The following is a 24,506-nucleotide window of genomic DNA, read 5'->3' on the forward strand; positions in this document are numbered from 1 at the left end:
CCTGGTGATGCAGTGGTTGAGAATCTGCCTGCCGATGCAGGGGACACGGGTTCGAGCCCTGTTCTGGGAAGATCCCACATGCCGCGGAGCAACTGGACCCGTGAGCCACAACTACTGAGCCTGCGCAACTGGAGTCTGTGCTCCGCAACAAGAGAGGCCGCGATAGTGAGAGGTCCGTGCACCGCGATGAAGAGTGGCCCCCGCTTGCCGCAACTAGAGAGAGCCCTCACACAGAAACGAAGACCCAACACAGCCAAAAATAAATAAATAAATAAATAAATAAATAAATAAATAAATAAATAAATAAATAAAATAATTTAAAAAAAGACTACTGCTCAATTACTTGATATCCAAGGTTGGCTCTTGTCAGTTTCTGGAATCCAAACATACATGATCTGTTGGAAATATCTTTTTTCAATGAACTCTGTCCAGTAGTCGCATGCAAACCCTCTATAGTAGCTCAGTTAGATTTCCACTTTTCTGGAGGACGAATGATCTAGTCTACTCCCCTCACCTTAAATTCAAGAAAAGAGACCCAGAGAGGTTAAAAGCTTTGCCAAAATTATAGAACTAGTTAATAGGAGAACAGGGCCAGAACCTGGTCCTTTCTGGGAAAAGAAATTCCCCAAATTATCTTTCCTCTCCATTGCTGTCTGATGAAATTGGCTCCCTCATTTGTCATCTCAGGCCTGCCTCTCATCAACTGGGGGCTTTGCTTAAGTTAGTTCATGTCTCAAGGCTTCAGTTTCTACATCTGAACAAGGGGACTGATGATCTCTACGGTTCCTCCAACCTGCCACCTTCTTCATGCACGGTTTTATGATGACCTGATTCACCCAAAGGTTGCTTTTTTTTTTTTCTGATTTAGTCCTACATCCATTTCTTATGAGAAAGCTTCCATTAATGCCCCTGTAATTAACATCAAACCCAAATGAAATGAATGGGAGATTTTCTTATGCACAGGATAAGGACCCTTAAATAAGAATGAATAATGGTAATATTTCCCAGAAGACATTATGGCAGCCCTCAAGCATGATTAACTACACCACTCCTTGTCTTTCTTTCTCCACAGAAATAGAACAGTTCATTTGCATGTCATCTGATATAAAGAGAGATCCTAGCATATAATGGGTTATTACCATTGGATACTTCATTAGTAAAGCTTTTCCTTATGATGTGACAGAAAAAAGAAAGACAAAGTAAATTGAGAGATGTAAATTCTTACATCTCTATTAATGACAGACACATATGAAGATTAGATTCTATCAGCTTATCCATCAACCCTAAAAAACCAAACAAGTAGTTAGGAAGGATTTTGCAAGTTCATCCCTTTCTAGGTAGTCCTGTTTAACAATAGGCTTTTGAGAGAAGCTGCTTTTAAAAGAAAATCTTATATGAATATTAAACACAGCATCTTCTTCCTTCTTTTAAGAATATTCAAAGCAGATCCAGGAAGAAAACAAAAATAAATCAGTCTTTCTATCAAGCTACTCTTGAATCTGTACATGTGGGTCCTGGGGAATTATATGTTATAAATGAGGGGTTGGACTACAAAATGCAATTAATTTAATTGCTTATAATCTCAAAGGATTTCAAGATAAGATGTGTAAGACATATGCATAAGTGAGATTTTTCCAAGGACATTTCATGAAACATGATAATACTAAATTTAAGGAAATCATTTCTACTTTATGGAATTCCTTGTGTATAATAAAGTGATGAGACTAAATAAGTCACCAGTACTTAAGTTTTGTTATCTTGTTTCATTATCATGAAGACTGATTTTTCCTTTGAGGTAAAACATAAGGTAAAGCTATAAGAAAATATATAGTTGTATGTAATTTTTTAGGTTCTCTTCTGACCACATCATCATATTGGCCTTGGTTTGCCTATAATTCCCTAAAAATCCCAAGAAAGAACACGTACACCATAATTATAGTCTGGCATGCTGAGGCAAAACCTGCAGCTTCCATACACTGGTCCTTTTCTTTCCTCAAGGGTCACATGGAACAAATATATTCTCTCTTTGGGATGACAGTTCTTGATGTGCTTGGTGAGAACTACCAGCCCTACCCGTGTCTTCGTTGTTCCTCAATAATAATCCCAATTCCTCCCACTTTTTCTACTTGTGACAGTCTTAAATACTTAATCTTTCTCTTCTAGTGGTATTCCAGTTTTAATGGTGAATTTAAACTGGTACTCAGAACTATTAACAATATTCCACCCATAGTTTTAGCAGAAAAAAAATCAAGCTGGATCACATTTCTTAATCTGAACTATTAATGCAGTTTAGAGTAAGAGACTTTTTTGGCAGCTTTATGCAATAAGAGACCCTGTTCATTAGGTCAAGTACTGGGGACTCTTTATTCTTAGGAACAACCACTCCCCTCTTACTTTAACACGCCTGTTTCTTTTTCCCCAATAAAAAACCCTATAATTAAACTCAAAAACCATGATGGAGCAAAAATCAAACATAGAAAAAGAAATTCACAGAACTGTATGTAGAACATACCACAAGTTGTATTTAATTAATTTCAAACAGTGAATCTGAATAAGTGAATTTTAAAGAAATTTGGAAAAATCTGAATTCATCAAAGTTTAAGCAAAACACTTAACATTTAAAAGTCATAAATTATTAGTTTTTAATGAGACATTTTTATATACTTATGTTTACTTAAGGTAGTTAGATTATTTGTTTTAAACTTTTATTTTGAAATAATTATAGATTCATAGGAAGTTGTAAAGATAGTACAGAGATGTCCTCTGTACCCTTTACCCAGTTTCCCCTCAGTGGTTACATCTTACATAATGATAGTACAATATTAAAACCAGGAATTTGACATTGATACAATACATGTGCTTCTATGTCATTTTATCACATGTATATTTGTGTAACCATTATCACAACCAAGATACACAACTGTTTCATCATTACAAAGATCACCCTCTTGCTCTCCCCTCATAAACACACCCATGGCTCTCTCCCCACCATCCCTAACCCTTGGCAACCAGTAATCTCTTTTCCATCACTATAAATTTGTCATTATGAGGAGGTTATATAGATGGAACCATACAGTATGTAGCCTTTTGAAATGGCTTTCTTCACTCAGCATAATGCCCTCGAGATCTCTCTAAGTCATTGTGCATATCAATAATTCATTCCTGTTTATTGTTGAGTAGTATTCCGTGGTATATATATAACATGGTTTGTTAAACCATTCACCTATTGAGGGACATTTTAATTGTTGTTTCCATTGTTTTTGCTTTTACAAATAAAACTGCTTTAAAGTTGTGTACAGGCTTTTGTGCAGATGTAAGTTATCATTTCTCTTAGCTAAGTACCCAGGAGTGCAAATGTATGGTAAGTGTACGTTCAGTGTTTTAAGAAATTGTCAAACTATTTTGCAGAGTGACTGTACAATTTTACACTCCTACCAGTAATGAATGAGAGATCACGATTTTGTATTTTGGCTGTTGTAAGTGGTAGGTAGCGATTGTTCATCATAGTCTATTTTAATGTGCATTCCCCAAAGGCTAGTGATTTTTAACATCTCTTCAAGTGCTTATTTCCCTGCCATACATCCTTTTGGTGAAATGTCTCTTTATGTCTTATGCCCTTTTTGCTAACTGGATTATTTGTTTTATTTAATGTTGAGCTTTGAGAGATCTTTATACGTTTTAGGTATGAATCTTTGGTCAGATATATGTCGTTCGCAAGTATGTTCTCCTCGTATTTAACTTGTCTTTTTATCCTCTTGACAAGATCTTTCAGAGAATAAAAATTTCTCATCTTAATGATGTCAAATTTATTTATTTTATCTTTTTGGGTTGTGCTTTGGTATCATGTCTAAGAACTCTTTACCAAGCCCAAGGTATCAAATATATTTGTCCTATTTTCTAAAAGTTTTATAAATGTTATGATTTACATTTAAATATTTAATCCATTTTTAATTCATTTTTGTATAATGTTTGAACTGTAAGTTGAGCTTCTTTTATTGCCTTTGAATATCCAATTGCTCTAAGTTATCATTTATTGAAAAAACAATTCTTCCTCCTTTAATCAATTTTTAAATTAAAAAGAGCTATTTGAAAGCCAAATTGACCATTGTTAACAATAATTACTGAACTTAGAAAGAAACTATCAAAGTTAGCAAATTTCTACAAATATGTATGCCATGAGATAATGCATGTTAATATGTTAATAACTTCCAAAGAACTCGAGAAAATACTGTAAGGGTATCATTGTTATTATCATACTCCCTTTTTTTTTTAAATAAAACTTAGTCAAGTTATCTTTAGATATTAAATGATAGATAACTCTTCTTATAAATTTGATTCTTAAGCTCCAAGCTGCTTTGGCCTGAAAACATGTCAATAAGACCTGAAAGTGATGGATCTTCCTGATACTGATATTTGACAACTAGGAACTGTACAGAGAAAATCAAATTCCTTGAATAAACTAATGAGCTCTTAAATGTCAATATATAACTAAATTTAAAAAAAAGAAAAGCTTACTCTTTCTGTTGTTTGTTTCCTTTAGTACCCCATGAATCACAGAATTTTAGCACCAAAATGAAGCTTTAGACTTCATGTAGTCCAGCATTCTCATTGTATGTATACAACTGGATAACCATTTCTGGATAGAATACCTAAAACAAATGCTAATGATTTCTTCTAAGTGTCAAATGATTTTGTTTGTTTAAATGAATCAATGAGACCACTTAGCATGGTAGTTAAGAAAGCAAACTCTAGGCAAAGGCTGTCTGGGTTCATATCCTGACTCTTCTTACTGTGCAAAAATTGCTAAGTTAACAAAGATTTGGCCTCAGATATAATAGAAAGAAAATAATAAGTTGTCTTGAGAATTATACTCAAAATAAACTATAAATATAAAACACTTAGGAAAAAATCCTGGCATTTAGTGATTTTTTTTTTTTTTTTTTTTTTTGTGGTAGGCGGGCCTCTCACTGTTGTGGCCTCTCCCGCTGCGGAGCACAGGCTCCGGACGCGCAGGCTCAGCGGCCATGGCTCACGGGCCCAGCCGCTCCGCGTCATGTGAGATCTTCCCAGACCCGGGCACAAACCCGTGTCCCCTGCATCGGCAGGCGGACTCTCAACCACTGTGCCACCAGGGAAGCCCTAGTGATTATTTTTACTGACTTTCCACTTACAGAAATAATTTCACCTGGTCCATATTTCTCTTGGTAAAATCAATATTTTCTTCCTCTGAATTCCCACATGTTCAGGTGTTCCTTACTCTAGGAGTTACATTTTATACCATCTTGTTGAACACTCTTTGATGGCATGAGTCATCTCTTGTTCTGTTTTTTGTTTCTGAGGTAAAAAAAAACCACAGGTAACATAAAATATACCATCTCAATGATTTTTAAGTGTACAGTTCAGTAGTGTTAGTATATTCACATCATTGTGCAAGAGATATCCAGGACTTTTTCATCTTGCAAAACTGAAACTCTATACTTATTAAACAACTCTTGTTTTAAATATCAGTATCCTCAGCATCTGAGTACCTAGCAATTAGAAAGTACTGTCCAAAATTGTAGCAAACTAAATTTATATTATCCATTGGACCACAAACTCATTTCTTAAATTTGTATCAATTCTCCTTTGAAATGCCATCTCCTATCTTTCAGGTATCAATTTAATTCATCAAATTAATTCAACCTTCTTCTTATCATACCTTAATTGGTAATAGATCTCCTACCTTCACACTCTTCCATGTTCTAATCCACCTTATACTGCCTTTAACATATCCCCTCTCATACCTTACAAGTAACATTCCCAAATCAAAAAAACATTGAAGGGTCCCTCAGGTCTTCTAGGATAACGTGCAAGCTCCTTAGTTCGTTTAATTATGACCAATCTCTACTTCCCTATTTAAATTATCTCCCTCTACTCTCCTACATACGTTCTCCAATTCAACAATATAGTAATTACTCCCCACACTGGCCAATCACACACAGCCTCAGGTCTTTGCTTTTATACTTCTCTCCAGTTTTCTAAGGCCACTTTCCATTCATATTCATCCAGAAGCATTTGATGTCACTTCTTCTTCTAATGTCTGTGGCATGTCCTGTCTGAGGGCCCTTACCCCACACCACAGTGGAAGGTTAGCTGTTACTTGATCAGGCTTCCCAGGCTTCTCACTTATAACAAAAGCACAATTGAAGGCATGGACCTCTTAAGCTGCTTTTTAATCCTAATGCCTAAGAAAGCCAGTAAAGACCTTTGAACATCCTCATTCAATGTGAATAAGCAGAAAAAGCAAGTAGGAGGAGAGAGAAGCAGGTTGATATATATGTATACATAACAGTCTATATTGAATACGACATTATGAAAGTAAAATAGTCATGTAACCTCTCCATAATTTTACAGTTTATATATAAAAACTGTAAAGTTTGTGCCAAAGTCTTTGTACAGACTTAGATGTTAGATAACCACATAAAAAACTTAATGATTGTGTTTATAAATAAAAAGTACTTGCATAACTGGAAAATGGCCTGATTATCAGAAAAAGGTATATGTGATAAAAATAGTCCTTTTCTTCTTAGATGTTACTTTATATTCAGTTTCTAGGCCCTACTTGTGATGCTACTTAAAGGGCCAATGGCATAGGCCAATCGGACTTTTCTTGCTGCCTGTAACCCAGGCTGACACCCTTGCTTGCAGGCTTTGGGAGGATCAATTTTTTAACAGGCTTAGGCTAACCAGTGAGTAAGTGACCATGGGCTATTTTGGGTGGTAGAATTTCTGCAAAAACAAAAGAGCAAGACAAAATAAACATACAAAAACTTATTGGAATCCACCAGATTCTGGGCCTATATATCTGTCTGTCACATCCTCAAAGCACCTGCCTCTCTTACAATCCTTGCTTGACTTCTCTCCAATGGTCAGAGACACTACTGATGTCTAAGCAGCCCCAGAAGGGTAGTGCTAGGGAACTTCAGAGAGTTAACAGAAATCCTAAACAGGGGCCCAATATTGTTTTCCTAGATTACTTCTTGTAAAACGTATACCCTATTGACAAAAATGTATGAATATCTCCTAATTAAGAAAGAGGTGGTTGAAAATGTTGTGTTTGCATTTGAGAATATCCTAAGAGGAAAACCAATTCCAATGATTTAGAGTGTAAAGAATATGCTGATTCCTCAACTGAACCTCTGATCCTTTAGCAGTTAAGTCACAGGCTGTTACAGACTTCTACAGAAGAAATTTCCAGAGTTGAACAAAATTTCACCTGCCGTTTTTACTTCTGTACTCCTCTAAAGTGCTTAACATATATACTGACTCATGCATGAAAAAAGTACAACCCCCTTTATGTAATTATAGAAACCTTGTGGGAGCTGCTTCAGAATTAAACAATGTATATTGTAATTATCAGAAAGAAACTCAACCTAACGAAGGAAAATTGGAGACCTGTCTTTCTGATGAAACACATATCTTGAGAGAAAAGCATACAAGTTGCTGCACAAAATTACGTTTCCTAACTACAGTGTCAACCTATATACATTTTCAGTAGAATCAATTTATATTTACAAACCAGCTGAAATCAAATAAATTGAAGGTTCATAGGTGGGAAACCCTCCAAACCATAAATAGTCTTTTCTTACTTTTATCTATAAAAAATTCTGAGATTGAAAAGAGCTGAACTCAACAAGTTTTGTCTTAATACACCTTAGTATCACTGAATATGTTTGGCTATCATTCCATGGATAGGATTTACATGTTTGCAGAGTTCAGGATTAAATTGTTTTGGGAAATAATCTTTTGAAAAGAAGAGAACATCAAGATTCCTCTTTCTCTTATTTATGTGCTTTCCTTGGAATCAGAGTTAATTCAGGCTAATTTTAGTGAATGGCAACTTGAGACTTGTAAAGGGAGAGGGGGTGAATACAGCTAATACAGTTAAGAGAAACCTGATATCAAAATACAGCATTACACATATTTAAATAGCTCATAAGCTCAAACATGTACTCCAGGCATAGTAATTTCACACCTTCATTTGTGAAGATTAAAGGAGAGACATGTATGTGAAAGAATTTGATGGAGTATTACACAATTAAAAGGTACACAGACAAAACAGCCCAAGTAACACAGATGTGTGCGTGTGCACACTCATGTATCTTCTAACACTGTTCTCTAATACCAAAAAAAAAAAAAACCAAATATTTGCTATTGGATTTTCTTTCTAGTTAAAGATGTTTTAGATTGATTCCTCTATGCCCATACATTCACAGTTTATAATACTTTCAATTGAGTTTACAGATTTCTTTCAAAACAGCCTCGGGCCAACATTGTGGATGCAGGGCAGTACAAATCCACAGAGCACAAACAATATTTGATTCAAATCACTATTTTTTTTATATGGTCTCTTACTAGTGGTTACTCTTGCTGTAAGACAAATGGCTTGTATTAATTTGCTAGGGCTGCCATCACAAAATACCATAGTCTGTGTGGCTTAAACAGCAGAAATTTATTTTCTCACAGTTCTGGAAGCTAAAAGTCCATGATTAAGGTGTTGGTAGTTTTAGTTTCTTCTGAGGTTTCTCCCCTTGCTTGCAGATGGCCACGTTCTCACTGTGTCCCCATATGGTCTTTCCTCTGTGCATGTGCATCTCTGGTGTCTATGTGTTCAAATGCCCTCTTCTTATAAGGCCACCAGTTAGAATAGATTAGGACCCACCCTAACAACTGTATTTTAATTTATTCCTTTAAAGACCCAATCTACCAACACAGTCAGATTCTGAGGTACTAGGGATTAGAGCTTCAATATATGAATTTGGGGGGATACAATTTAGTGCATAACATGGCCCAAGTACATTAAGGTATGAGTGGTTGTCTGTATACCCTCCCCCCAAATTATCTGCATTCTCTATTGAAATTTGTAGAAATACAAACAGAGGAATCATGAAAAAGCCAGTAGCTCTTATATTCTTCTTAGTCAAAATCTATGAATATCAGTTCCAATTGACTAGTTGCCTCTTATGCATTTAAATAGATACATTTGTTTGTTTTAGGAAGGTTGAGTCATGATAGCAGTTCTGTTTCCCTACTCCTGGAATTACTTAATCAACTTCTATTATAATCACCATTAATTTCTTATTCTAAACCTTCCTAGTAAATGAAAGAAAAACAAACAAACAAACAAACTTTAAGACCTTTGAAAGGAAAAATAACCTGGGAACAGGAAAGGTTATGTCAGTTATTCTCAGAAAATATAATGTCATCTCCTGAGAAGCCAGAATACTGTCCTCTTTCAGGACAAATGAAAATGTGGCAGAAAGTGAAGTAAGATTCAAATAGCAAGACTATCCAACTTAATTGGGGCCAAAGTCAACACGGTTTGGTAAGAAGTTTTATAAGGGGAAGTGATTTCAGAATTTATTTCATCAATTCATACCTACTTGAATTAAATAGCTAGGTCAAAGAAAAAAATAGAAACTTCATGACCATTCAGTGGCTTTATAGAGTTAATTATTTTATATTTTTAATTAATTAAATCTTATCTTAAAATATGGACATATAACACAAGGAAGTATAACATGCCAGCCAGTCAATAATATTTATCAAATACTGGCAATGTTTCTAGCTGTGCCTTGTACTAAGAGGGGAGTTGGATACAGTTAATTCAATAACACTAATAAATATTTTTATCTACACTTAAAAGTTACCTATAAGTCCCTTAAAAAGTTGAGTTACCATATGACTAAGCAACTCCACTCTTAGATATATACCCAAGAGAATACCCAAATGAAACCATATGTCACAAAAAAACTTGTACAAAAATATTCATAGCAGCATTATTCGTAATAGACAAAAAATGGAAACAACCCAAATTTCCATCAACATATGAGTGAATGGATAAAATGTGGTATATCCACACAATAGAATATTATTCAGCAGTGTAAAGAAATGAAATACTGATACATGCTACAACAAAGATTACCCCTGAAAACATTATACTCAGGAAAAGAAGCTAGTCAAAAAAGGCCATGTATTGTATGATCCCATTTACATGACATATCTAGAATAGGCAAATATATAGAGACAAGACAGTAGATTAGTGTTTGCTTAGGGATATAGCAGAAGGGTTCCAGGAGAATGGGAATTGGCTGCTAATGGGTACAGAGTTTCCTTTATAAGTGACAAAAATATTCAAATTAGATTGTGGTGTTGGTTGCACAACCCTGTGAATACACTAAAAAACATTAAATTATACACTTTAAATGGGTAAATTATATGTGAACCATATCTCAATAAAGTAATTTTTTTAAAAAAAGCTCTCCATGGCTCAGGCTTTTCTGCAATTTAATTTATCTCATGTGTTTTTGGAGCATAAAGGTATTTTGCCTGGATAACATTCATTTACAGCCGAAAGTAAAAAAAGAAAAAGATTACATATTTATTAACTTGGAAATACCAATGAAACAATTCACCTTGTGCTCATTTTTAATGCCACCTGTGACCTCTGTTACTAAAGTCAGTCTACTTCTATAACCTCTCTTCCTTGTACAGATAAAACATCAATTTAGTTTTGGATTTAAAGCAGGATCATTATGTTTGTAGAGTGTTCCATAGCTTTGCTGTTCTAACAATATGTGACATAAATAATGCAACACCTTTTCCTTCTCTAAATGACTTTCTTGAGGCATGGGTCTTCATACGTGGAAACAAAAAGGAAAAAAAAGGAAGAAGAAAGGAAAAGAAATCACCCTGCAGTCATGGAATTCAATCTATTTCTAGTTCCCCAACTGACTTATGAACCACATCTGTTCTCTTTTGTAGTTGCATCAAAAGCCAACTTTCAAACATTTAGCCAGTTTATTTTATTTTTATCAAAGCAAAGGTAAATCATAGCTAATCTGAAAAGTTTTTGTGTTTTTGATTTATAAGGAAGGAAAGGGGAAAAAAAGACCAGTTTCTAAGTGACCCTTGACCTTTGAACCACAACCTCCTTGCCACTAAAGCGTTCATCACTTCATTTAATCTCCCCTCTCTGCACTGGCATAGTGCAGAGAAAAGGAAACGGAAAAAATAATCTGGGGACTTCATCAATTTTTCATGAATTTTCATTTAGGCCAGAACCCCATCTTACCCTGGTCGATAGATCAAGCTGCTGTCATATATTTACCACCTGGGGCTACAGCTGCCATCTCTAGGCACTGCCACTGATTCAGGCTGCATCACAGGCAGCCACAATCTGCGTGAGGACCCCTGTGCTCCTTCTGCTCCAAACACAGGGAGCCCTGGAGTTCAAACTGAAATCCTATCTGCCCCAGCTACGTCTCAGCTATCTTGGTGGTCCCATTGGAAAACTATGTATTAAATTCTTCAGTGCCAAGTGCCTTACTTGTAGAACCTGCAATTCTGTTTTCTAAATATGTAAAAATCACTTTTTTCCCTAAATACCTTCCTTGAGTTAAAGTGATTTAAAAAGTACTTTCTGGATTGCTTTTTTTTTTTCCAAACCAAGAGGGGAAAAAAGAAAATATGCGGTAAGTGATTCAAATCTCCACTGCAATGATTGGCCCTGAACAGTTTTTTCCTCAATTATACTGTTCTGTTACATAAAAGTGAACTCTGTATTTAATAAAACAAAAAGAGAATGAATAGAGTATGATAAAAACAGGCTAACTTCTATACAGTCAGTCAAGACAGACGGTTATCAATAAAACTGCTCATATCATATGACAGCAGAAAGCAAGATTGTTGAAATTAAAAATGAAAATCAAGATGAAGCAGAGTCAAAAATTCCAGATTTTTTATCAATAATTATTTCACAATAGGAGTTACAACAAGGTTGTTTGCTATTTATCCATACCACCTAGATATTCCTATATACACCTAAATCAATTCTCAACTGATTTTGACCACCCCTGAGTTCCTGAAAGAACAGGCAGCACTTGCCACTCCAACTCCACTACCAACTCATTCTTCAGCTGCTGTGCTTTCTTTCCACCCCTAGAGACCACAGATACTTTTTATTTAGACCACCACGTGGCACTGGCATTGCCAACCACTTTTTCTTTCTTAAAATTATTTCCTTATTTTTCTTGTCACTCCACTTCCCATGTTCCATCACTCCAACACCTCCTCTGAGCCTCCTGAACTAGACTTCTTTCTTTTCCCCAACGTTAAATATTGTTTCCAAACAATGGGTGTGATCGCAGCCCTACACACAGCTTGTCTGGACAATCACATCTATGTCTATCTACTCCCCTGGCTTCAGCCTCCATCTGGGAAAGACTTCTCAATTCCAAAAGCTCTTTTCTTAATGGAATATGGCATATTTTTACCTTGATATTTCATTGGTATGTCAAACAATACAATCAAGCTGACTTCACTTTCCTGTTCTCACTAGAGTTATTTCTCCTGTATCTGCCATCCCTTTGGATAGTAGGTATCATAATATACACAGTCACTTCAACAAAAACATCTGGGAATCACCCTCTATTCCCCAAACCAACCATAAAGTGATATAATTTATAAATACGGTTCAAACTATTTCCTTTTTTTAATCCTCACTGTTTTGTTCAGTTTAAAATCTAACATATACTCTTTTCTGAATGATTTGACAGCTTCTTAACTCCGCTCAACTTCAATCATCATCCCTTTAACCCTATCTTCAATTTTCTTTCAAAATTGAAAGAAAAGACTCTCCTTTTACATAACAAAAAGTCTAGATTTTATGATTCAACACATGCCTATCTTTCTAACTTACGCTGCCCACCTACCTCATATCAAGCTACCTGCAGCTCTCCAAATACATAGTGTTTTTAGGTTTCCATTCTTTCCTTTAACAAATGAAGAAATGGATATGCCATAATTCAGCAATTATGTTGAGTGTCCTAAAATATGAAGGCCAGACATTTATATGACCCACAGCGGTTCCTATCATTTTATAAAAATACACCTTGGTTACCAATAGGATTGACAAATCACAATGCTTTGACCTAAATTTCCATATTAACACATTTTATGAAACACATAAGGAAATGGAGAAGACTGATGAGCTAATGTGAAAGGGATGAGCAACATATAAATGGATATTATTTGATCTTTTGTTGCCTCAAATGGCATGAACTGTTGACAAGGCATTAGAAGAAAGAATTTTATTCACTAGCTAAATCCAGTTTAGAACTCTTCTTGTTTTCCTCTCTAGGTCAGAAGTATTTTTTAGCATTTCTCAAAGCTCATTGATTTAAAAATAAAGAAAAATGCAACTGTCATATTACATGAAAAAAAAATCGTGGCTTAAAATTTTCCCTCTAAAACAGTTTGATTCATTATCAATGATGCAATTAAGAAAGAGAAATCCTTTATGTTAAATAAAAGTACAAGATACTTGTGTGTTGGGAGCAATTTTAACAATGCTAAGGATCAGAATAAAGATAAGTTTATAGCTGTCTAACAGTAAAATGACTTGCCAATTTAGATAAACTTTAATATTGAGAAGAAAGTTAGTGAGGGATTAAAAATAGTTATTTGCTTAAAATAAATAAGCTACAAAGATATACACAGCACAACACAGGGAATTTAGCCAATATTTTATAATAACTATAAATGGAATTTAACCTTTAAAAATTGTGAATCACTAGGTTGTGTACTTGAAACGGATGTAATATTATACAACAACTATATCTCAATTAAAAAAAAAGTTATTTACTGCTGAGTGGATAAAAGAAAAACTTGTAATTAAAAGTTCTTTATTTTTATTTATATAAGATGAGCCTGGTTTCGTTTGAGTGTTTTTCGAAATATGGTACAATTCTCTCAAACTGAAAATTAGAACAATCATGGTCTGATCTTGAATTCCCCAATAATTTATTGTCTTAGTCTTGGTCACCTAACCATCATGGGTTTCATTTTATCTATAAAAGGAAAGAATAATGCATGTTATATTTACTATAAAGGGATCTGGTAGGGAAAACAATCAATAGAATTGACAATGACATATTTCAATATGCTTAAAATGTTCCAGAAGTAAGATATTTCAAAATAAAAATGGACAGTTAGCAATATTTGCATTCTTGAGGTTCTGTATGTATATTTCAAATCTCACTAAACTGCATTTAATCTAACTGCTTTTTGAAGTAAGTTATAAAAATGAAATTACCTAGCAACTGGCGCAAAATGGCATTGCTAGCAAAAGTTCTAATGCTTATATCTCAAAGTACTTCACATAATAAATTTGGGTTTTAGGATTCCTGTAGTCTTTTCCTATTGGACTTACACATTTCAAGAATGGACCGGGTTCCAGATTTCTTGGTACAAAGCATAAATCAAAAGACTGGATGCATAAAAGCAAAAGCTTTCATTGTGATAGCTGAATAAGAAATTGTATGATTTTGTTTACTAAAAGATGTTTTCATGTATAAAGGTAATGATACACTGTGAGAATTTCGATGCACATATACACAAGTTTTATAATTTAGTGATACTATATAGCATGTGAGTATAAGTATCAAAGTTAATTGCAGACATGAGACCATGAACTATTATCCAGCACTCTCATCCCAGCTATAAAAAAAAGACTCATGCATCCTGAAATTTTTCAATTCTCTTACCTATGAACACCTACTGGTATAAGCAGAAAGTTGAAGAGCACAAACTTTTTTAAGCTCAGTTATTGCCATCTTATTCACAAATAATTCTTGATAAAGTATTCCTTCAAAATAGAGAATACCAAAATAATTATGACACCAAATCCTCACTTATAAACCAGAAAACAACTCTAACATATTTTGAAATTTGTTCTGGAAAACCATCCAGAAAAACAAAGTTATAGACTCATTGATCAAATAGATGCAAAGCCTTGATGCCTTGATTTACTAATGCTATTTGGGCTACCTGATTAATAAATAAATATATTTTTAAGTGGCAAAGGCAGGACAAATCCTTAGCTACTGCTGATTACCAAAACTGAGCAAGACCTTCCTCTATATGCACATTTTGTCCCTAAACAGGAATCAGTTCTCTTCTCTGATGAATTTTTTGATAAAAAAATATAGTTGCTGTTGTTGGTATATTTTCCCCTTCATCCCTAGGGTAACGATCCCTGAATTTAGCCTGGAAGTAAAAGAGTTAATATAACCTAAAGAGTATATACTTTTTAAAGTTGCCCAATAAAAGTTAGATTTTAAAAATATATACATGTATATATATTAGTTATATATAAATAGGTAACAGGAATAGGTACAATAATGAATTTATACCTTGTATTTGATGCCATGTTACTCGTAAACTTTTATTTTAACATCGCCAACCTTAATATTTTATTATATCTCTCATTAATAATTCAAATTTTAAATACGACCAGCATCTTCGCCTCCTTGCTTTAATGTAATATCATAATACCCACATTGTTTCAATATAAATAAACTTATTGAAACACCTTGGCTATACATTATTTTGACGAGCTTTCTTTGGAGAAGGCAAAGTAAAATTATGCAGAGAGTACTGATTGTTTTATTCTATAGGTATTAAGCATCTATGAGAACAAATCAAAGCTTATTAAAAAAAATCAAAGTAAAAGCACATGCCATTTATGGGATTCATTACGTTTACTTACATGCCACTTCCAGAGATGCATTTCGACTCACTGCTTCACCAAGATAGTTCCTTGCAACACACACGTAGCTTCCTTCATCAGGTTTACTTCTGCGCCCATGCACAATGCGCAAGAAGAATAAGGATCCACTGGGCAGAAGCATCCTGTGGGACCGGGGATCATCCTTGTCAGTCTCCACCCGCTCGCCATCCTTGTACCACTCAATGGTGGGTGTTGGCCGGCCCTCGGCCTTGCAGTTCAACGTGGTGGGCTCTCCCTTAGAGACAATGACATCGGAAGGGTGCTCCACAATCCGCGGGGGAAAGTCTTCCTGGCGAAGACGAGATCCTACAAAATGTGACAGAATGAAGACAAGCTTTAACATTCCTTATCTATAGCTTTTGTTTCACTTAGGTTCACACTGATAAAATTAAACTATTCAATCACTCAAACTGCATTTTCTACTATTTTATTTATGTTTCAGTCTTTTGTTCTTTATGCATCTCCTAAGTCATTCCAAGTCCCTTGTGGAACAAGACAATATAGCAATAAATTAATATGTTAATTCTAATGAGTTAGGTTTAACATGTTCCATGTGTCAGGACAAATAAAAATAAGCATGAAATTTTCTTTTGGAACCAGTAAGTTGCAATGGGTACTAAGATGTGTAAGGTTAATTTCCTGTCTTCAAAGTGCTTACTATGTACTAGGGGAGAAAGCCAAGTGGACAAGTGCCTAAAATACACACATAGAAAACGTTTATCATGCTGGCATTGTGCTATCAGAGTCAACACAAAAAAAGACCTGAATATTATGTACAAATAGTAACTCAATTTAACAGATGAGGAAGAAGTTTAATGACATATATTGACCAGGACTGTGGAAGAAGTAAGCAGTAGAGGCAGGATTTGAATCCAGGTATGTCTGACTGAGGAACTCAGGTTAAATCACTATGTTGAAATAAGTGTTGCACGGAGGTCCAAGAAATGTATTACAGGAAAAGATCGGGAAAAGTAATGTCAACTCTAACTAGAGCACAGTGAGAGGCTTCCCCAAAAAAGGTAGCATTTAAATTGAGTTGTAAAGAATGAAAAGAATATGTCAATAGAAGGAGAAAGACATTCAGAATGAAGAAGTAGCATGAGCAAAAGGACAGAGAAATGACAATATATGTATAAAACATTTCATAATCAGGGAGGAAGTTAACATGGCATGTGAGGGTAAAAGGCAGTCTTATAGCCGGAGACAAAAGGGCTTAAAAAACCACACTAAGGAGTGTGACTTTTATTCCATATGGCTAACTGATTTTGAGGGAGCAGTGACATGACTATCTGTGTATTAGAAAGGTTCTTTTGGTCTGTACAGTAAAAGATAGATAGCGATGGAGGCAAAAAAGACAGGTGAGAGTTACTTCTATATCCCAGAGAACAAATAAAAGAACCTGACCTTGAAACACTTAAGGCAGAAAAAAGAAGGAAGATATAAGTTATACCATAAAATAAACACTTGACAGAATTTGGTATTCCATACAGCAAGGAAGAGTGACAGGTACCAATAACTTTCCTGTGGCTAGAATGAAAATGGGGCCATTAAAAGTTAGAAGAAATAGGAAGAGAAGGACCTTTTTGGTATTTTAAGATGAAAATTTTGCATAATGTACTGTTTTGAATATTTTAATTTATGAAGTGTCAAAAGCCATTATTTGTGGAAAAGTCCTACCAGCTGCTGCAAATAATTCTAAAGGAGACGGCTGAGAGAACTCTGTCTGGAGACATAATGATAATCTACATTGGTGCTTTTAAAAGCTCTTACAATTTTCCAACCAATCACCCAATATTGGCACATTTCTGTTCAATAAACAGAAGTAATATTTACTCATCAATGTTATTCCAGTTAACTTTCAATATTAATTTAAAATTTGTATTTGAATTTAATAAAGGGAATTTAATTTGGTAGTGAATGAACCTTTTCTGAAGAGGATTAACTTTTAAAGGTTTCCAATTACCATTTGTTAGCTCATCAGATGCAAGAAGGAACTTGTATATTACAAGTGCTAGGTACCTAAAGCAAGAGTAATTTACACTACACAGGTCAAAATTTTAAGAAAAGAACTAAAGAGACCCAAAGCATTTAAATATGGACAGAAAATCACAACCTGAATCACAATAATAAAGAAGGTTATATATTGTTAGTACTGAGGTCCTAACACAAATGAGGAATTTATAGAATATAAAAAGTAAGAATTATTTTAAAAAGTAATAAATAAGATCCAAAAGTACTTAAATATGAATAACTAACCATAGCTTGCAAATCAGTAGCATATTTCCAAATGTAAAGGTCTGGACACATAGCCATAGAAACTGATACTAAAATGCACCAAGAGTTATATGTCACTTTTCATGTAACAGACATACGGTAGCCACAATTATCTTGTGTGGATACCTTCCTTGCTCTTCTCTAATCTTCCATATGCAATCATCTACATTCTCCCTAATGCCAAAGTTGTTCTATTATTAAAACTAAGCAAGTTAACTGTCCATGTTTTTAGAGTGCTATTTTCTACATCAAAAAGTTCTCTGCCTTATTAGTCAGTTTTGGCCTGAATAAGGCCTGAATAAGGCCTGAACAGGACCTGAAATACACTAACACTTATTAAATAAAATATAAAATAATAGACTAATAAGAGAATTAGAGGCAAAACATCTAAACTATGTAACAATAAGATTTAGAATCTAACATGTCCAATAGCACTCAGAGAATTTTACTCATTTATCACTATAACATATGTAAACTATTCTAGTGCTGTTGCATTTGGATGTTCTTGTAGTAACTTTACTCCACTGTTATAAAAAATTCAAAAGAATATGTACAACCTAAATGTAAGAGGTAAAATTATCAAACAATGAAAAGAAATTACAGGAGCATATTTTTATGATCTTGAGTTAGTCAAAACCTTCATGAATATGACACCAAAATCACATGCAACAAATATATTTGTTCTTGAAAAAAACATTAGAAAAGGAAAAACAACCCACAGAATCAGAAAAAAAAATGCAAATCATATATCTGATAGAGGACTTATATCTAGAACATATAAAGAACTCTTACAACTAAATAAAAGTACAAATAAACAAATTTAAAAATGGGCAAAGGATTTGAATAGACATTTATCCAAAAAAGTTAGACAAAAGGTCAGTAAGCACATGAAAAGATTCTCAACATCATTAGCTATCAGGAAAATGCAAATCAAGACCACGAGATATACTTCACATCCACTAGGATGGCAATAATCCAAAAAGTGTAAAATAACAAGTATTGTCTGGGAAATTGAAAAATTGAGAGCCTCATACATTGCTGGTGGGAATGTAAAATGGTACAGCCACTTTGGAAAACTATCTGGAGTTCCTCAAAAAGTTTTGGAATTAACATATGACCCAGCAATTCCACTGCCTGGTATATACCCAAGAGAAATGAAATCTTATGTACCCACAAAAACTGTAACATTGATAGCAGCATTATTCATAATATTTTTTTAAGTGGAAAGAAACCAAATGTCCATTAACTGATGAATGCATAAATGAATGTTATATATCCACATTATGGAATATTATTCAGCAATAAAAATGAAGTACCAATACACACTATAACATAAGTGAACACTGAAAATATTATGCTAAGTGAAAGAAGCTAGTCACAAAATGATTCCACTTACATAGAAATGTCCAGAATAGTTCAATTCATAGACACAAAAATAGATTTTCAGTTGTCTAGGGTAGGTAATGGGGGTGAGAGGTGAAAGGGGACTGGAGAATCTTTTGGAGGTGATGAAAATATTCTAAAATTATTTATGGTGATGGTTGGACAACTCCACGAAAATAATAAAAACTATTATATTGTACACTTTAAATGAGTAAAGTATGTATGAATTATATCTCAATGAAGTAGTTTTTAAAAAGGCATAAGTAAAGGCACTGTGAACAAATTTAATACAAGGCATTGTAACAATTCATGTTCATTCTGACCAATAGTTAGGTTATTTTCCTCATTCATAGTTTTAAGTTTAAATGTAATCATCAGGCCAGCAATGGCCAATAGGGAATAAAATAAAGTTAAAAGGTTGTACCAGTCAGATAGATGATTGATGGTCATATAGGTAGGTAGATAGATAGATAGAATGATGTGGAGATATGCAAAAACATAGCTGCAATCTAAATTTTAAGATGTTATTAAAAGTGAGGGAATTAATTTTGAACTCCCTTAAATTCAGACATTACACAACTATAGCAGTGACCCTTAAGATGGGTAAGCCTTAGATGGGTTCGTGAATTCTTTGAAGTTGTGTATAAAAATGGGTATTCTTGTGTGTGCAGGAGGGAGTAGTAGCAAGAGAGGCTACAGATTTCATCAAATTTCCAAAGAGGTCTGAGGCTTTAAAATTATGAAGGGCCACTAAAGTACTAGGATGAAAACAACCCCATTATTTGGTTAAAAAAAACAAAAAAGATAGTTGTCAGCCAAAGTCACTGGGGATTCAAAACCCAACAGTAGAGGAGGCTGTTCATCACATGAAAAGCCATGAAACAGTTTAACTTCAAAAGCCTTGATATCCAAGGGCAAATAAGAAATACAGGATCCCCAGCCCAACCCCAGACCAACAGAATCAGAATCCGCATCTTAACAAGATTCCCTGGAAATGCATATGTGCGTTAAAGTTTGAGAAGCACTGCTTTAAACAGTTTTAGCATGACCTTGAGCTAAGGATGGTTTAACATTTTTAGCATGTTGTTAACAAAAGAGGAGGAAGAAGGATAAAAGCAGAAGGTGAAGGGAGAATGAGACTGTATATTGTCCACAAAGCTTGAAATACTGTGATCTGATCCTCTGCAGAAAAAGTTTGCCAGTCCTGCTCTAGAGCACCTGTTTATCAATTTCCATTAATAACTTTAGTTTATTATTTTTTTATATAGGACCATAGAACTTTTTTCTCTAGATTTCAGATGAAAAAATACATCAACAGCAGGAAAATAATATTTTGCTCATGTAATGGGAAATATTCAGGATCTCTATTTGGTCAGATGTGCTAAGCACTGTATCAGAATTACTCTCTGCAATTCTAACTTTGCTTGCAGCTAATAGCAAGTTCGGACATCATTTTATATCTCAATTATGAATTGTGCAATAAAATAGTCAAGTTTAATCTAAAACATTTTATTCAACTGTCTTTAGCTATTATAAAGAAACAATGTAAATTAGTCATAGGGTACTATAGGTGAATATCCAAATGTTTATTTTTACTGTCCAAGAAAGTAAGCTATAAAATAGTCAAGTGATTTGTCCATAATTGAACAGCTAGTAGAAGCAGAATTAGAACTCAAGGCCTTTCATCCAAAATGTACTAGCCTTCTGAAAATGCTGGAAGCTTAAGTAAAGAATGCATACTACAATGACACTAATTACAAAACCCCTTCTAAAATTGATTTCAATAAAATAAGTCAAATTAATGCCTCTAGTCGTAATAAAATCAGAAAACATCTTCCTTGTTTTTTCAAAGTGTGATTCTTAGACTACCGGCATCAAAATCACCTGGGATATTTTTTTAAATGAAGATTCTTGGCTCCACATTGAACAGAATGCATCAGAAGTTACAAGTGGAAGGATGTAAGAAGCTGCAGTTATAGCATGCCTACCAGGAGAAGGGCACACACTTATATCTGGCTAGATGTAAGCACGCCACAGAAATACCAAATTAGTGAGCTGAATGGAGATGCATCTTTGAATAATGTTCTAAGCACCCAAATTTAAATAATGGATTATTTCCACTTCTCAGAGACTCTCAAACAATGATTTTGTGATGATTTTAGTAAAATATTTAATAAAAAACAAATTGAATGGTTTATTAGTGCTTTAAACTTTAAAGAATTGGAGGTGAAGTATAAAATCATAATTTGTGAATATATTTAAATTTAGTTTTATGTAGTCAATAACCACTCATCTGCAGTGAGTGCTACAGAACTGTTGTTTTCAGAAGTGATTTCAATTACATAATATAATAAAGGAGGATGAAGCACTGAGAACACCTGTTGATTTCATTTCACATATTTGAAAGTAAACTTCTTCTCTTTATTCAGTTGGAATATAATATTTCCTTGGACTAAGCTTTACTTTCCATTCACATACTAGATAGCATATCTAGCTAAGCAACACGTTTCAAACTTCTCTGAATTTTCCTTCCAGCAAAATTTCTATGCAGTGTCCGTTTTTCTTTTTCTTAAAAACGTATGTAACATACATGGTGTCCTAGTTCATAATAAGTATGTTTGTTTTAACAAAATATTTTCCAAAAAAATTAGTAAAATAAAGCCAGCAAGATATTCTATGATTACTCCAGATCTGAGTGTGACCAGAGATTCTTACTGAAGTTATCCCTCCCCCAGTTTGAGAGGTACCTAGTGCAACATGAAAAAGTGAAGGCTGGATGACCCATCACAAAAAAGAGGTGGTGTGGTAGGAATAAAGGAATGGGTTACTGACCAGCAAATATTTATGCCTCACTTTTACCAGATACGAATCAGAACACCAATGTCTCAAGAGTTGGTTTAGATGATTAAAAGAAATCATATATACAGATCACCAGGACATGTGGTAAGCATCCAGTGTACCTGATATTTCCCGTCTATAATCTATTACAAATATTCTTTCCAAAATTTGCCCCTTAAAACGAATCTCACTGACAAGTTTCTCCTTTCTGAGGTCATTCTTGTATTAATTTTTTCTGCATGGTGAATTTTAGCTAGACCAGGCTGATCGCTTTACACTAGATTTCAAAAGGATTAAAGCCGTTACTGCTTTCTATTTTACCAGAATAAATCCTATTCAAAATTTTCTCCACAGAAAGAAACATATCTCAATGCCACTACTAATGCTGTCCACATTTCTTAGTGAGATAATGTAATTTGTAATGCAATGGAGTTAATTAATAACTCTCTCAAGTCTGTCCTTAGAACTGTTCCATCCTTGAATTCTTCATAATGATTAAGTTCCAGTGTACTTCCCTTATCAGAGGGGGAAATAGAAGAGGGATACAAGAAACTTTTTTTCCTAGGAGTCCTATGATGTGATAAGATGTGGTGAGAAAGCTAATGTTTGGAAAACACAAAGACTATTTTATCCGTTTGAACCTTACTGAAATTCTCTCAGGAGATGATCTAATTTAGCAATGAACTAAATACATTTATAAGATTCTCATTTCTTCTGGAAGCACAGCAGTGTTAAAAAAATAAGTTTAAATTAGAAAGGACATCAAAATTAAATTGAGGCCTGAAATACTACTTATTTATTACAAAAATTCTAAATGGCTTTTATTTTTTAGATTCTTTTCCCATGTAGGCCATTACTGAGTACTTAGTAGAGTTCCCTGTGCTATACAGCAGGCTCTTATTAGTTATCTATTTTATACATAGTAGTGTATGTATGTCAGTTGCAATCTCCCAATTTATCCACCCCCCATCCCCTAGTGACCATAAGATTGTTTTCTACATCCATGACTCTACTTCTGTTTTGTAAATAAATTCATTTGACCCTTATTTTTAGATTCCACATATAAGAAATATCATATGACATTTGTATTTCTGACTTACTTCACTCAGTATGACAATCTCTAGGTCTATCCACATCTCTACAAATGACCCAATTTCATTTCTTTTTATGACTTAGTAATATTCCATTATATCTATGTACCACATCTTCTTTATCTATTTGTCTGTTGATGAACATTTAGGTTGCCTCCATGTCTTGGCTACTGTAAATAGTGTTGCAATGAACATTGGGGTGCATGTATCTTTTTGAATTATGGTTTACTCTGGGTTATGCCCAGGAGTAGGACTGCTGGGTTACACGGTAGTTCTATTTTTAGATTTTTAAGGAAACTCCATACTGTTCTCCATAGTGGCTATACCAATTTACATTCCCACCAAGAGTGTAGGAGGGTTCCCTTTTCTCCACACCCTCTCCAGCATTTACTGTTTGTAGATTTTTTGATGATGGCCATTCTGACTGGTGTGAGGTGATATCTCACTGCAGTTTTGATTTGCATTTCTCTAATAATTAGTGATGTTGAGCATCTTTCATGTGCTTTTTGGCCATCTGTATGGCTTCTTTGGAGAAACATCTATTTAGATCTGCCCATTTTTTATTGGTTTTTTTTTTTTGATATTGAGCTGCATGAGATATTTGTATATTTTGGAGATTAATCCTTGTTTTGGTGCTAACTGGCTTTTTTTTTTTTTTTTTTTTTTTTTTTTTTTTTTTTTTTGCGGTATGCCGGCCTCTCACTGTTGTGGCCTCTCCCGTTGGGGAGCACAGGCTCCGGACACACAGGCTCAGCAGCCATGGCTCACGGGCCCAGCCGCTCTGTGGCATGTGGGATCTTCCCAGACTGGGGCATGAACCCATGTCCCCTGCATCGACAGGCGGACTCTCAACCACTGCGCCACCAGGGAAGCCCCCTAACTGGCTTTTTAATGTCATAAAACTAAAGGGCCAAGGGTGTGAAAGGAAAATGACAAAGATTAAAGACATTTCTTGTCAAACTTGGCAGCCTTACTTCTGTACGTTTCAGTTGTACAATATGGCATCTAGTATCGTCCCTATGTATACAGTCTTCCAGGTCCAACAGGCAAAACGTTGAGCTACCAGAGACCCTCTTGTCCCAAACCCCATTTTAGAGTTGAGAAGGAGAAAGAAAAAGAGAAGCAAATAACTGAAGTTTCTTTCCCCAAAGCTGAGACTAGAACACTTTGCCTTAGCTGGGAGTCCATTTCCAGGATAACTTTTTCTTCTCTGTCTCTCCTCCTCCTTACCCATATTTTGGGTAAGTCTAAAATAGAAAGTCCCAAGTACTAGATTTCAGTTATTGGGTTTTTTTGTTTGTTTTGGTTTG

The 24,506-nt window shown here is 34.5% G+C and overlaps 1 protein-coding gene across 1 annotated transcript in view; it reads right to left on the reverse strand.

Moving 5' to 3' along the window:
- Positions 1-24,506, reverse strand: part of ROBO2 (roundabout guidance receptor 2) — a gene marked incomplete at its 3' end in the record, with an annotated part of 582,226 nt that overhangs the window by 506,758 nt on the left and 50,962 nt on the right. Inside the window, exon 2 of the mRNA XM_082624487.1 lies at positions 15,590-15,916. Coding sequence (XP_082480613.1) covers positions 15,590-15,916 — 327 coding nt within the window. The remainder of the gene's footprint in view (positions 1-15,589; positions 15,917-24,506) is intronic.

This window comes from Mesoplodon mirus, assembly GCF_964341445.2.
Source record: "Mesoplodon mirus genome assembly, chromosome: 6".
NCBI classification, from domain to species: domain Eukaryota; kingdom Metazoa; phylum Chordata; class Mammalia; order Artiodactyla; family Ziphiidae; genus Mesoplodon; species Mesoplodon mirus.